The 16129-nt window shown below is 34.3% G+C and overlaps 1 protein-coding gene across 1 annotated transcript in view; it reads left to right on the top strand.

Annotated features, from left to right (window-relative positions):
• Positions 1–16129, top strand: part of PSME4 (proteasome activator subunit 4) — a 98591-nt gene that overhangs the window by 56778 nt on the left and 25684 nt on the right. The window contains exons 17-27 of the mRNA XM_082671731.1: positions 223–290; positions 1379–1594; positions 2109–2266; positions 3787–3882; positions 10929–10984; positions 11987–12043; positions 12272–12327; positions 12421–12519; positions 13830–13892; positions 14173–14268; positions 15844–15975. Coding sequence (XP_082527857.1) covers positions 223–290; positions 1379–1594; positions 2109–2266; positions 3787–3882; positions 10929–10984; positions 11987–12043; positions 12272–12327; positions 12421–12519; positions 13830–13892; positions 14173–14268; positions 15844–15975 — 1097 coding nt within the window. The remainder of the gene's footprint in view (positions 1–222; positions 291–1378; positions 1595–2108; positions 2267–3786; positions 3883–10928; positions 10985–11986; positions 12044–12271; positions 12328–12420; positions 12520–13829; positions 13893–14172; positions 14269–15843; positions 15976–16129) is intronic.

The raw sequence follows: 16129 nt of genomic DNA, 5'->3' as shown, positions 1-16129 counted from the left end.
TTGTGAGATGTGTAGGGGCAGGCATCCTGGTTGGTGTGTTTATTTTCTTGAAAATTGAGCTTCTACCTCCTCTGGAGCAAGTCCAGCTTAACGAAGAAAGAAAGAAAAAGTCCTAAAAGAGACTTTTCTCAGCTATTAGAAATATTAAATATAAATACTTTTAAATGATGCATTTAGTTGGATATTTGTTTTTTTCTTCTGATACTATTTTGCTATTTTTAGATGATGATGTATTAAATGAAGAAGAGCTAGATAAGGAGTTACTATGGAATCTTCAACTTTTGTCTGAGGTATTGTAAATCTTTGGAATAAGAAAATATTTCTGTGAAAATGTTGACTTGCTCTGAAGATTTATCCTGTTTTGAAAAGTTAACTTTAAAACATGTAAAGTCGGGCTTCCCTGGTGGCGCAGTGGTTGAGAGTCCGCCTGCCGATGCAGGGGACACGGGTTCGTGCCCCAGTCCGGGAAGATCCCACATGCCGCGGAGTGGCTGGGCCTGTGAGGCATGGCCACTGAGCCTACATGTCCGGAGCCTGTGCTCCGCAACGGGAGAGGCCACAACAGTGAGAGACCCGCGTACCGCAAAAAAAAAAAAAAAAAAAAAAAACATGTAAAGTCATAAGTTTGAAAAATGTCTTTATGGGACAACAAAAAGTCAGATAATCTCATTTTCTTATTATAAAAGGAGTATGGTAACTGTTGACTACTTCGCGGTCAATGCTCTACCTGACTTTTACTGATTAATTCTACTGTGGGTAACTCTGACTGAAAAGTGTATCGGATTTGGCATCTTCCCCCCCCACCCCCACCTCATGCCAAATTTGGCCATCAGTCAAACTTCATTTCCTATAGGGGTTAGTTCAGAAACCAAAGAACAGAGAAATCCATTTAAATAAGTTTTGTCTCTTTAAGGAGACAGCCTCTTGAAAAGGATGTTACTATGACACTTCAGAGCCTAAACTCAGAAAATGTGTTTTGATCTTAAGGAAGAATTCATTGTTAGAATATAATTAAAATGATAATCCTAAAATGAATTAAAGTCATTTTAAGAAACACTATTACGGGCTTCTCTGGTGGCGCAGTAGTTGAGAGTCCACCTGCCGATGCAGGGGACACGGGTTCGTGCCCCGGTCCGGGAAGATCCCACATGCTGCGGAGTGGCTGGGCCCGTGAGCCACGGCCGCTGGGCTGCGCATCCGGAGCCTGTGCTCCGCAACGGGAGAGGCCACAACAGTGAGAGGCCCAACTACCGCAAAAAAAAAAAAAAAAGAAACACACTGTTACTATTTTAGACTACTTTAATGGCCAAACATAGTTAACTTTAATTGTTGATTCTTGATCTTTTAACCAAAATATCTTTAACTGTTTTCTTTTTAGATTACTCGAGTGGATGGGAAGAAGTTGCTTCTTTATAGGGAGCACCTTGTAAAGATTCTCCAAAGAACCCTACATTTAACCTGTAAGCAGGGTTACACTCTGTCTTGTAACCTTTTGCATCACCTTCTTCGTTCTACTACACTTATCTACCCTACAGAATACTGCAGTGTGCCAGGCGGCTTTGACAAGCCTCCTTCTGAATACTTTCCTATCAAGGCAAGCATTTTCAATAATTTAGGATTCCAGGATATATTGGGTTATTTTTCTAAGGGATTCAAAGTGCGGGTTTTTTCTTTGCTGTGTATTAAGGTGTCACTTCTTTATTTTTAACATAGATTACTAAAACTATTATTGGAATGTTTTAAAGTTGGGAAGTATGATGTAGCTCTCATCTAGCTCTAGTTTTCTTCTTTTCTGTTTGTATGTGAAATGACTTTTTAATGCCATATTTAACCTCCATAGTTCCATATAGCTTGGGGGTGGAATGCAATAGCCTTACATAAACTTACTGTTACTCTTATAGTAAACTGATATTTGAGTGGCTCTTCAGGGAGACCCTTTTCAGGGGTGATAATGAAAGACTCCTATGATGTCTTCATACCTTTATTTTGTGCACTTGCTGCCTTAGGTTTGGATTACCTATACAGTTTCTTTTAAGCCTTTTAAAATATGTTTGTATGTTGTTTTTTTCCCTAACTTCTCAACTTGCTAATTAAATGCTATTTTCTAGGACTGGGGTAAACCAGGGGACTTGTGGAATTTGGGGATCCAGTGGCATGTTCCTTCTTCTGAAGAAGTGGCTTTTGCCTTCTATCTGTTGGACTCTTTTCTTCAGCCTGAGCTCATCAAACTCCAGCATTGTGGGGATGGAGAACTTGAAATGTCTAGGTTAGTTTTCTTTTATAATCAGTTAGTGTTATATGGTTGTAGACTAAAAAATTCTTTTTGTGCCTCTCCCTCTCTCGATGGCATATCTGATGTACTCATTTTCTTTTTTTTAAAAATTAATTTATTTTTGGCTGTGTTGGGTCTTCGTTGCTGAACGTGGGCTTTCTCTAGTTGCAGTGCACGGACTTCTCACCGTGGTGGCTTCTCTTGTTGTGGAGCACGGGCTGTAGGCACACGGGCTTCTGTAGTGGCTCGCGGGCTCTGGAGTGCAGGCTCAGTAGTTGTGGTGCATGAGCTTAGTTGCTCCCCGACATGTGGGATCTTCCTGGACCAGGGCTCGAACCCATCTCCCCTGCACTGGCAGGTGGATTCTTAACCACTGCGCCACCAGGGAGGTCCCTGATGTATTCATTTTCAATGTGTGTTTTGAATATCTGCCATAAATGTGATCAGAAAACCATTTAATACATTTAAGTGGTTTTCTAATCACATTACTATAATATAAAACTATATAATATAAAACCATTTTATAGTTTAATAACAGAAATTTTGTCATAATATTTAAACATCTTAAATAGAAAAACTCAGTTTTTTTCTAGTTTTTCTAGTTTGCTTTTAGTGACAGTGTCACTTGCGCATCTTTTGGGAAGTGTGTGTAAATATGCCCCCTTTGTAAGGAAGTGCCTGTTTTTCTAGATTCGCCTTAGATTTTATTGGCTTGTTTCTTTTCAGTAATTCATACTATTGATATTAATATTACTTAGAGAAATATCTCTAAGATATTGTTTCTCCCCCAAAGAGCTTTAGCACGAAACAATTATTTGAGACCACTAGACTTTTATAGTTTGAATCTTTGAAAGTTCCTAAAATCATAGTAAGAAAATTACTATGTGTCAAATAACAGGAAATTCTGATAAACAAACCCAGTAGGAATGGGCTTGGAGGAGGAAGAAGTATGATTGACTTACGTTGGCTGTGTGGTACTCTGAACTGCTTTTTGGAGTAAATGTTTAGCTAGTCTTTTTTTTTTTTGGCCACGCTGCATGGCTTGTGGGATCTTAGTTCCCCAACCAGGGATTGAACCTGGGCCCTTGGCGGTGAAAGCGCTGCATCCTAACCACTGGACCGCCAGGGAAGTCCCTAGCTAGCGCATTATAAAAGACAGACTGTAGTGGAGAATCTTCTGTAATACTGTTTTCCCTTTTTGTTAGTGGTTGTGATCTTTGGGTAAATAGGGAATTAAATTCAGAATTGCTTCACAAAGGGCAATCAGTTGTTGTTACTTGTGATTATTTAGAGCCTGTTTAAATGTAAGCAGGTCTAATATTATCAGTAAATATCTGTTTAATTACCTTGTACTATTAAGAGGGTAAACTGAAAACATTCATCATTTCTATGCCTTAATTTTGTATATTCTCACTTGATAAAGTTTTTTACTTCACCTTAAACTCTACAAGGCTTTTTCTTAAATAGGGATTTGGAGTCTTCTCAAATATGAAAATGCTTTTTATTTTTTCTAGAGATGATGTTCTACAGAGTCTGACTATAGTACACAACTGTTTAATTGGCTCAGGAAACCTCCTACCTCCCTTGAAAGGAGAGCCAGTTACTAACTTGTAAGTAAAAATAACTACTTTACATATTTTGCTGTTTTGCCATTTGGCATATATTTTAAGACTTAGTCACATAATGAGTCACTGGTTTTGTTATTGGTGTTGTTTCTGTATCACTTTAACCTTTTTGTCATTGTTAGGCCAAAAACACCTGAGGCACAGTTTAGATCTATAAATTTTAGGGCTTTATTCAGATTTTTCATATGGTACCAGGATAGAATAACTTTCAATGCTAATCAGTTTTAAAATATCAACTTAGAGATATTAAGTTCATCTGTTAGTTTACTGAGTTAATTAAGATAAATTCTTTAAAAAAAGAAAGGAAAACACCTTTTTTTTTGGTCTGCAATCAATGGTAAGGATTTTCTAGCAAAAAACCTGGGGTGTTTTTTAATAAAAATTTGTTCTATGTTATTCATTATGATTTTGAACTTTTGAGATCCACCAAGTTGCTTTTACAAATTTAAGTGCTTTTCAGAGTATTATTATTTCGAATGAATGTCTTGATTTAGTCCATTGTCAGTGTTACCATTTAAGTTGAAAACAATTGAATTTAAATGAAATCAGCTGTATATAACTTTAGCTCACTTATCAAGTACATAGATGCTAGTTTCAGTATACCATGTTAGATTATTTTCTCTGAACACCAACATCTCATTGCTGAATAAGTTAATGAAAATCACACAAAAATGAGTAAGGAAACCTTGCCCCTCAGAAAAGCAGAAGGGGAGAATTATTTGTTGATTTTGCAACAAAAATCTTAAAATGTTTCAAGGAATGGTTTTAAAATGTGGCTTGCTTGTCTTTCCATATTCTGCATAATCAGTTGTTTGGGGTCATACATTTTCATAATTCCCACTTATTTCACTTATCTAAAAACTGTTTCTAGGCATTGAACTTTTTAGATTACTCATTAGATTTAAGAGGGAGAAGTAGGGTCGTTTCAGGTAAGGAAATCTGTTTTAAGTTTGCCTAGGAATTTACTGAATTCTTTTAAAGAACTTTTGTTTTTCATCAGTTTTATAGTTTGATATAAGAGCAATTTTACCAAAATTCATTTTTGTCAAGAGAGATGTTAAACAATATTTTTAAATGAGAGACCTACAGAAATGGTTTTGATTTCCCTAATGATCTTTAACAGTATGTAATTAGTAAGAACTTAACTCTTACGGCATGCCAAAAAGCTATTTCATACGTAACAAATTGATTATATCAGTAAACTTAGTTCTGCTTGAATGTGTTGAACTGTGGTCCTTTAATCCAATAATTTATCTAAGAGCAAAAGCATTTATCTTCTGTGTATATAATTAGATTATTTTAGTATTGAGTGATGATTACAATACACTCAGGAGGCTTAGAGGTTTCCGTTGCAGTTCATTTCAGCATGGAGCCATTGAAGCAAAGTCTTTATCCTTTGAAATAAATGTGCATTAGGACAAATGTTCCATTTGGTTATTATAAAGCCAGTTAGATATGTATATAATGAAATGCATTTTCAGTAAGGAAAACAATACCATATTATTAAAACCTTATTAATGCCACAAAAGATAATTAAGCAGATTGTTAGCCCATTTTACTATACATTATAAGCTATAAAATAGAAATGAATATCCCTTTATAGGTTTTTTTTCAGAAAAGTTGAAAAGGAAAGATGATTTAGATTTAAAAGTGTTGTGTTTAGAATTTTCACTTAATGAAAATTTGACATAATAAAACCTAACGAAGTAATACAAAATTATGTTTAATATAAATGTGTTTATATATTTTAATTATAAAATATATTTTCTTGTATATATAATAGTACATAATGAAATAAAATATACAACGAGGAAAACTTCAATCATTTTAATCACTGAACAGTACACATTTTTAGGATTTTTTATAGTTATGTACATCTACTCAGTGTAATGATTATACAAAGTACAGTTAGAGATGAATGGGCATCACTTTGCCTTTGAATTGTCAAAAGAGAGAGTTTGTAAAGTCTTCCCTGGGCTTTTAATTAGTTCTTAACAGAATCCTTTTTTAAAAAACCAATTTCTAACTGGTATCACCTTCACCTGAAATTTTAATTTATTTTGGCAATATGTGACTTTTTACATTGACTTTATATAACATGACTTTTTTTTGCAGATAGCAAGTTAGTTTTCACTAAAGTAAAATAAAATAAAGTTAGCCTTTTAAATTTCTAAAATGCTTATTCTAATATAGGTCAATAATTATTAAAATCTTCTAAGTGTAAATTGATTTGAAAGAACTAATCAAATAATTTCAATTGATGGTGCCATTGTTCTGTAATAGTGAATCATACTGCCTAGTTTGAAGAGAGAAGATCTGTAGCATAATTCTTGGAGATTATCAGTAGCAAGTCAATTTGAAACTAGAAGATGAAAAGAACTCTTTTATTTTGGACATGAGTTATTCCAAAAGAGATAGAGTAAAATGTGCCAAGTTGGGGAGAAAAGGAAACGCATAATGGTGACCAATGCTTTAGTGTAATGCCTAAGATATCCGGTGGAGTTTGGCTGTGGTATTGTGGGACATTTTGCATTTTCTGAAATACCAGACCAGTTTTTGGAAGCACCTAGCAGCTCAATTCTTTTTTTAAATTTAAACTTACATTTTTCTTATATAAATCTCAATTAGGGAAAATATTCTAGCTGCTTTAATTATTTTTTTTCGAATCACTTATTATTAAGTTTGCCTTGTGCATGTATTAGTAGTATTAGTCTTCTGGCAAATTGCAGCAGTAAAAAACCAGAAGCTTATTTCAGTTCTGAATTTTCCTGTAAGAAAATCTTAATTGCTAATAGAGTATATGGGATCCCATTGTTCAGGGAAATGGCTACCACATGTGAAAAACAATTTTCTATGCTATGTGATTAGAGACTGACAAAAAATAAAAAGCTTAGATGAGATGAGTTGATTGTCCTAAGTATAAAGTAAATTATATATCTAATGATATCTACATTGTACTTTTTGGCCTTTAGCAACGTAGGGTTACTAAGTATCTTGTACATATTTTAAATTTTACTGTTTCAAAGGATGGATGAAATAAGGTCCCTTGAGGGTTTAATTTACCCTTAATTGGGTAAATTTTTTTAGTTTAGTTCAGTTTGAAATTTAACAGTTTTGTCAGATACCAAGGTTACTGAATTAATCTTAAACCTCTCTATTTTGCTCTTGGAACCTTTAGTTAATGATTTCATAGAAACATTTGTGCTATAATTTATACTCATAGTTCTACCTTTATAGATGTGGAAGTTGGATTATGTCTTTCCAGGGTCATGTAGGAATTTTGGACACTTGCCTTTAATCCTCAAATTGTCATTAATTTCTCCTTTTGCAGTCCATTTCTTTAGAATCTTTTAGGTCTAACCAGCTATCACAGGATGCAAAAAACTAACATCTATAAAAACAGGGTTACTCAAGGTAGAGGAGTCATCATTTTTCATCTCAAATATTTCTTCTTTACTTTGTGCCCCCTTTCCTCCAATAGATCTGTTAAGTCATTCTTAGTTAAATCATTCTTAGGAGCTCAGCTTTTACTAACTTTTCACTCAAAAAAAAAAAAAATTCATACTTAAGGTCTAAGAGTTGAGACCATTTCATGAATATGTGAAAGGATGTGTTGTTATGCGATGAGGGGCAGGGCTAGCTAACCTCTCTTGGCACCTCCAGGAAACTACCCAGCTCTGCTGGGGGAGCTGCACACAGAAAAGGAAACAGTTACTACTCCACGGTGAGTAACCCTGTTTTCTCCTTATTTCACCTTCTGACTGTTTTCATTGATTTTTAAAAAAACTTGTGTGTCAGACATGGAAATAGTTCTTATGCTCCGAGTTAATTTTAAACCTAGCGGTATGTAAGATTCTCTTTACTTGGCAACCTTTTGTTCACATGGTAGAGTCAGAGCCAGCCTTTAATTTGTGTTTATAGCTATTGTTTATGCCCAGGATTCAACTGGATAACAGAACACAGAAATAGGCCAGTTGTCTGTTGTGAAACACTTGTTACCTTGAGGGAAAACAAAATCTGTTAGTGGCTTGGTTTTTATACCTTTTATGTTTGTTTTCATTTGGGAGGGGAGGGATTTGGAGCAGGGTAGGTTGTTCTTCCACTTACAGAAAGGGAGAATTATTGTTTGCAGTTGTTCCATGACAGTTCACCTAGCCTTCATTTGCATATTTGATTTGTATTGTATATTTTGTTTTTATGTTACTGGTCATTTCTTCCTTTTTCACCATCCTTTCTTTCCCACCAGTGATTATTTTCATCGTTCTACTCTAATCAAATCTAAAGAAGATTGCCATCTAGTGGTACAAATAGCATAGATGTAGAAAACGTACAAGTTTTTTGTTTTGTTTTGTTTTTAAAGTGGTACAGATATTAAACACATTTTGTTATAAATTAGGTGGCTTGGTGGTCCTATGTAGTTGCTATGAACCTGATTTAACTTGATTATTATTGTATACATGGTATTATTTGTAATATGTTGTGTTGAAATTATTTGTCATACTTTTATTTTTATATTACTGTTTGTAAAATGAACCAGTGATGAGTAGAATGAATTTCACTCGGGGTGGGGGAGTGATGATATTTTGTTTAAATTGTATATATTGCTACTATAGTGTTTAATCAGAATGCAGATCTATAATTGTTGATAGCACTTTAAGTCTACTCAGCTAAGATTATGTACATAACTAAAAGTTACAAGAGCAGATTTAAGTATCAGAGAGTACAGCCCAGCACACGTAGACTTAAAATGTGACCACAAAGAGATACAATCATAAAGTCTTACTTGGGTAATGGATAGACATTTCTTTTAGAAAATTATTCTTCTAAAGATCAGAAGAAATATTTAGTTATAAATATGTATTTATACTCAATGAGAAGCATTTGGTGTAAAAGGTGTCAATACAATCAGAGTTTAATTAATTTGTTAGATAAGAAGAGATCAATTAAAGCTGAATCTTAGATAAATAAGCATAAAAGAAACTTGAGATGGATAAGAACAAATAAAGTAAAGCTGAACTATATGTCTAAACAGATGCCTTCTATACTCTTGAGATGTGTAAGATGTGTTTTAGTTCAGGTTTTAAAAGTAAAAGCCTAAGCCATTTTAATTTAAATCTATTACTTAATATTTTAAAAGCCCACACAGGTTGATATGTTTCTAAATAATTGTAATAAGTGATAGTACTTCATCAACTTTTCTGATAGGGAAACAATTCAGAGTGACACATGGATTTTTAGAATTAGCATCATGGTTCTTAGATGAGATTTGTTATTAAATGTAGTTATAGTGTGATTGGTGTTATTAGAGTCAGAAAGGCATATAAGAAAAACATTTCAAATTCCCAACTGATAGCCTTTTGTTTGCTTGTTGGTTTGTTTGATATAGTAAAAAAATTTTCGGGATAGCTTACTATAGTGATTGCTTTTTAAAATGTCATTTGTTAAGAGTAATTTTGTGACAATAATTAAAATGCATGCTTGGTTCAGTACTGTGTGGTACTAGGTATGGACGGGGTGAGGTACAGTTGTATTCCTACTTTAGGAAACAACTTATGTTTATAGCAGCAGTGAGGGGACATGTACTCTCATGTGATAGCTTGTGGCCAAGTACTTCCCCATGCTTTACCAGGGAAGGTGGAGGGGGGTGGGTAACAGTCTTTCGCCTAACGCTTGTTACTATGTGAGCACAGCCTTTTCTCTTTCTTGGTCAAATCTAATTTCAGTAAAGTTATTGGACTTCCCTTGAAATTCAGTGTGAAAGAATCTGATTTTATTTTTTAATGACTGGACTCTGGATACATACATATTTTTCAATCATACATAATTTTACAGAATGTTCAAGTTTGCAAGCTGTTGCCGAAAGTTGAAACTTTATGGAATGAAAACCAGATTTTAAGAAGAATTTGAATTTGAAATTCTTGAAATTCTCTGAAAAGCAAATTAGCATTTTATATTATGAAATATTACCATTCTTTGTTTATATTCTGTAGGCTTGGTTTTGAAACTTGGGACAGTACTGTTGCCATCCACATTATGGCAAGGAACATAGTTAAATAATTGGCATTTTAGTCATCTTAATGTTATTACCCATTTAGATAAATTCCAGAATTCATAACAACCAAATATTAGGGTAGAGATAACTTAATTAATTCAACTTAAAAAAATACAGTACGGGGGAGGAGTATGTTGATTTCAAAATAGTGTTTTCTTCATTACAAGTGTTGTGTAGGTCATGAATTATGAGCAATAATTATAAATTTTCTATTTATTACTAATTAGCCTTGTATAGGATACGCTTACCCCATGTTTCCTTGGCATTTGTGCCTGTCTTCCTTTTCTTAGAAAGTATTATCGCTTTGTTTGTAAAAAGTTATTGAATTGAATCTCATATTTTGAAATAAAGTCTATTTATTTTTCATTAAAGAAAATTTAGATTTCAGATATAAAGGTTCATATTCCCCAGCAGAATCTGTCCATACATACCTAAAAAATGACTTTTAATGTAGTATTTTTACATCTGAACATCTTCAAAAGTAGTGGCATTTTACTGCAGATGTCAGGAGAGATCAGTTTAGCTGGTTTTAAGAGGAGGGGTAATGATTATCTAAAGAAGCGTGTCTGCTGTATATTCTACAGTAAAATTTGATGGTGATTTTTTTTGGTGTCTAGTTTTAACCTTTATTATAACATTGTAAAGCTGACTTTTCCTTGTATAAATGTTTAACATCAGATTTAAGCTTTTACCTTTGAGTATTGAATATCAGTGTTATGTTCATTTGGGCAGTAAATTTCCCCCCCCCTAAAGTCATTACATTTAATTAACATTTTTTTTAAAGATGAATAACACTGTCCTTACTGAAACAGATAGAGCATTAATCTTCAGAAAGCTAGAGTAAAGAATTGAAGTACTGAAGATGAGAGATCTGTGTTTGTTAAAGATCATCATTTAAACATTCTAGCAATGACACTTTTCCCTTTAAGCCTCCTTATTGGTATTATTAATAAATACAAGCATTCTTGTTTTTATACAGGGTACCGAGTATGGTGTCCTTGGAAGAGACAAAGTTGTATACTGGACTTGAATATGGTATGTGAATCCTAATCTGAGTAAATCTGTATGGACTGTTTTCATCAGTTACTGTACAAGGGTTAAAATGGGATAATTTTGTAGTTACAGTTTTTCTAGTCTCTTTTTTATATGTAGAATGAATATTAATTACTTAATATTATCTTTGATTTTTCTGGAGAAAGTGTGTAATTATTATATAAAGAATAGCCAGTAAAAGATAGATGCTTTCTATGTGCAAAGGCAGACTTTTCATATATTGTAATGCTCATTTATGGTTAGAATTGTTATAGAACTGTTGTATTATACTTGATGTAAACCCTTACATATTCTAACTATCTTTATAGTATCTTTCTATCATAGTGAGTTAAATTTTATATAAATACTTATGTAAAACATTTTGTGTTAATTTAATGTTCTGAATCTAACATTAATAGAAATTTAGCACACTTCTTTATTGCTGGATTAACATCGGAGTTCATTGCATACATTAATTAGGTGTAGTTTGTTTGTTTGTTTGATTTGGGTCACCACAACTAATTAGAGAATCCTATGCATTTATGGCCTCTAATTAGAGGATAGAGCCTTTGAAATATTGGCAGAGATAGTTTTATCTCCTTCCTTCTTGCCTGCCTAATAAAGTTTTGTAAGCAGGTTCTTATAAATGTGAAGGTTTTAAAAGTTATTCTGTATCATGCCAAGCTACTAACCAACTATGATAAAGACAGACCCATTTGGTTTTTCTTTGTTTTTTTTTTGTTTGTTTATTTATTTTGTTTTAATTTTTATTGGGGGTATAGTTGATTTACAATGTTGTGTTAGTTTCAGGTGTACAGCAAAGTGAATCTGTTATACATATAAATATATCTCCACTCTTTTTTAGATTCTTTTCCCATATACAGACCCATTTGTTTTTTTCCTGGATACGTTATCTCTTCTTGATATAACTGTTTTGATATAAACTTCAAAGCTCTGGTCAGCATTCAGTGTGTAAAATGCTTTCTCTCATTTTTTTAAAAATAGATCTATCCAGAGAGAACCACCGAGAAACAATTGCTAGGGTCATAAGGAAACTTCTTAGTAAGTACAAATATGTATTTAATTTATGTTTATTAATAAATATTTAGAAATTTTATTTTATAGCATGTGTGCTTTTACTTAACCATTTTAAAATTCTAAATGGTGAGAATATCAGGCAGTGGTTTTTTTTGGTTCGTTTGTTTTTTGCTCTTCTTCCTTAACTAGTATATCAGGAGTCCTATAGTAATTTAAAATATTTTAACCAAAATTCTTTTCCTCCTATTATAGACCACATACTTAATAATTCAGAAGATGATACCAAGTCCTTGTTTCTTATCATAAAGGTACAGTTGTCATTTAACAGTTGCATAATTGTTAATATGACCGGGTTTGACTTGACGACTCATAAATATAAAATTTGCAATTCTTTGATGCAGATTACTGGAGACCTTTTGCAATTCCAAGGATCTCACAAGCATGAATTTGACTCTCGTTGGAAAAGCTTTAACCTAGTAAAGAAATCAATGGAAAATCGGGTCAGTATTTTCACCTAAAGCTGAATTTTTTTTTAAAGGTGTATAATATTGATATAACCACCTGATTTAGCAATTATTTGCCATACAGAGGAAGTTCCCTATAAGTAAAAATAGTAGATTTTCAAATATTATATGATGGTATAATCAAAAGGATCCTAGAAAAAATGTACTTCCCTGAGACAAACTCTTCTGTCGATTTCCATGGTAGTCTCTGGACTCTCAATGGCAATTTCAAGTCTGATAACTTGGCAACAGCTTTCTTACCATGTAAGAAACTGAAGGAGTAAAAATAGGTTGTCCACAGGCATGACTTTAAAGCATTGCATTTTATGTAATCTTATGTTATATTTGGTCTCCAAGAGAAGTCAATACAAGCTTCCCTGGGAGCCTGGAAGAAAGTATACTTAAGTCAGCCATTTGATGTTCATAGCAGTGTTCTTCTATAGGAGACTTTTGTTGAAATTGAGTCTGAAAAGGTTATATGAGTTCATTGTTTAGGCACAGGGTGCTACATATTTTAGACAAAGGGAATGGCATGTGACAGGGCAGGGAGATGTACAAACATGGCATGCTTTAGCAAACAGTGTTTGTAGGGAAGAGTGGCAGGAGGTAAACTAGGTCATTTCTAGTTTTGCCCAAGAAAATGCTTCAGTTTTACATTCAGCAATGGGGGAGTCATTAGAAGTTCTTAAGTAGATCTGATGTAAATGTTGGAAAGATCAGTATTCAATTCAGTGAATTTTGAAAAGCTCTGCCATCGCTGTGAACAATAAGCAGTAGGCGATTGAGACTGGAAGCCGGGAGGCTTTAGTTAAACTATTATAATAGTTCAGATGGGAAAGCACAGCCTGAATCCAGTCACTGGCATTGGGGTGGAGATAAGGTGTTTTTAAAAGAAGATGGAATTGTGGGGACTTGATGACTAATGAGATACAGGTGTGAAAGAGGAACAGTCTGAGTTCCAGACATCTGCCTTTAGTGACTGGGTAGAACATTGGGGGTGGGGGAGAGCTTAAAAGATAATTTTTACAAAAATAAAAAATGTTATATTCTGTAGTAAACATACACAACTACCCAGAAAGGCTGTTTATAAATTTAATAGAGTAAAGCAGTTTTCTTAGTGGGCTGTTTTTGTATTTTTAGTATTTGACTGAATAAAAGTCTGATGATTTTAGAATAAATGAAATACCTTCAGTACCCATCAGCCCATCCTGTACCTTCTTTGAACTAATTTTTTGTTAAGGGGTTCAGGGGAACCATTGTTGAAGTCATTTAGGGAAAATGTTGAAGTGTTTGCTACTGTTTTTCAGCTCCATGGGAAAAAGCAACACATCAGAGCGCTATTGATTGACAGAGTAATGTTGCAGCATGAGGTAAATAGCTTTTTAAAATCATGATGCCTTTTTTTTTGTCTTGCCGTGCTGCACAGCTTGCGGGATCTCAGGTCCCCAACCAGGGATTAAACCCAGGCCACAGCAGTGAAAGCCCGGAATCCTAACCACTAGCCACCAGGGAACTCCCCACAGTGACTTTTTTAAATGACAGTTTTTCAAATAAATATTTAATTATTGGTGTTACTTCATAATTAAATGAACTTTTAGTAAAAAACTTTGAGATTTGATTTACACTGTTTTTTTTTTTTTTTTTTTGTAGCTACGAACACTAACTGTTGAGGGTTGTGAATACAAAAAGGTACATCAGGATATGATTAGAGATCTTCTTCGTTTATCTACAAGTTCATACAGTCAGGTAAGGCTAGTCCAAACAGTCTGGGCGTGCCCCCTCTCACCCATTTTGTAACACGCAATCTAAAGTATCCCCATTTTAACAAGGGAATTTAAATAATTTATTGGCAAAGAAAATTTACATTTTAAATGACATATATTCAAACTAATCTTGCTTCTCTTTTTAAAATAATGTTTATTTTTGCTGTTTGTAATTGCTTCTCAAATTTTTTTTAAAAATATATAACTAACGTTGGTAGATAGTGCTAGTGTAATGTTGATGCCACTTAAATTAAATCACATTATGAAGGCCTGTCTGTGACGGCCATATAATTCTTCCTAGGCATTCTGCTTGAGTTCAGGAAGCTGATACCATGTGAATTGTGGGGTCCCTCCTTTCAGGTAGCATAAGACCAAAAATTTATCTCTAAACACAGAGAACTGGGAAAAGTAAAGAGATTCATGTACAGCCAATGATTCTGTCTTTATAAAATAGTGTAAATTAGGAAACCAATCTAACCCAGAGATTTTGCCTAAAGTATTATTTTAAAAAGTTTGAAATATGTACAGTGTATTGCTTTTATTCATTACTATTTAACTAGTTCATGGATTATAAATTTATACTGAATCTTTTGCTTGGGTTAAAAATATGTGGCCTAGGGCTTCCCTGGTGGCGCAGTGGTTGAGAGTCCACCTGCCGATGCAGGGGACACGGGTTCGTGCCCTGGTCCGGGAAGATCCCACATGCCGCGGAGCGTCTGGGCCCGTGAGCCATGGCCGCTGAACCTGCACGTCCGGAGCCTGTACTCCGCAACAGGAGAGGCCACAACAGTGAGAGGCCCTCGTACTGCAAAAAAAAAAATATGTGGCCTATACTTGAGGCTTGCATTGAAAAGGTTAAGTTGTTCTGTGTTTTGGAAAGTCTTTGATTTTCCTTGTGTAGACACAAGAGAAAATCTGACCCTTCTCATTAAGAGTAACTCAGAATAAAAAGTTTAAGTCTGCTGATTATGTTACTGAACAAATGCATATCAGTTCCATTCAGTCTCTCCTTTATCAAAAGGATATTTGAACCAGTGTAACTTTTTTTTTTTTTTTTGGCTTTGTTGTTGCTCGCGGGCTTTCTCTAGTTGCAGCGAGTGGGGGCTACTCTTTGTTGGGGTGTGCGGGCTTCTCGTTGCAGTGGCTCTTGTTGCAGAGCATGGGCTCTAGATGTGCAGGCCTCAGTAGTTGTGGCACGCAGGTTCAGTAGTTGTGGCACATGGGCTTAGTTGCTCCACGGCATGTGGCATTTTCCCAGACCAGGGATCGAACCCGTGTCCCCTGCATTGGCAGGAGGATTCTTAACCACTGCGCCACTAGGGAAGTCCCTGAACCAGTGTAACTTAAACCATGGATATGGTTGGTGGTAATTTGCTTTCCTTCTGATAAAAAGATTATCATTTATTCATTTTTGTTAAGTTATGTGCTTTGTTATATTTTTCTTTTATTACGAAAACATTTAAATTACCACTGCTTTGTTTTAATGATTCATTTAGAAATTTTTTTGTAGTTTGTCTACCATTTAATAAAAGTCATCTGTTAATAACTGTTTCTTTAGGTCAGAAATAAGGCCCAGCAAACATTTTTTGCTGCCTTGGGAGCATATAACTTCTGTTGCAGAGATATCATTCCCCTGGTTTTGGAGTTCTTACGGCCTGATAGGCAAGATGTCACGCAACAGCAGTTCAAGGTATAGGGTTTTTTGTTTTGTTTTACTACGAAATTTTTCAAACGTAGAGAAAAGTTGAAAGAATTTCGCAGTAATGGAATTGCTGACCCCCAAGGCAGATATGTAATTCAAGAATGTTGTAGAGGATCTAACTCATTGGGTGATATGTTGTCGA

This window comes from Grampus griseus (assembly GCF_964374135.1).
Source record: "Grampus griseus genome assembly, chromosome: 15".
NCBI classification, from domain to species: Eukaryota; Metazoa; Chordata; class Mammalia; order Artiodactyla; family Delphinidae; genus Grampus; species Grampus griseus.
This window is presented reverse-complemented; position numbering and strand designations above follow the sequence as displayed.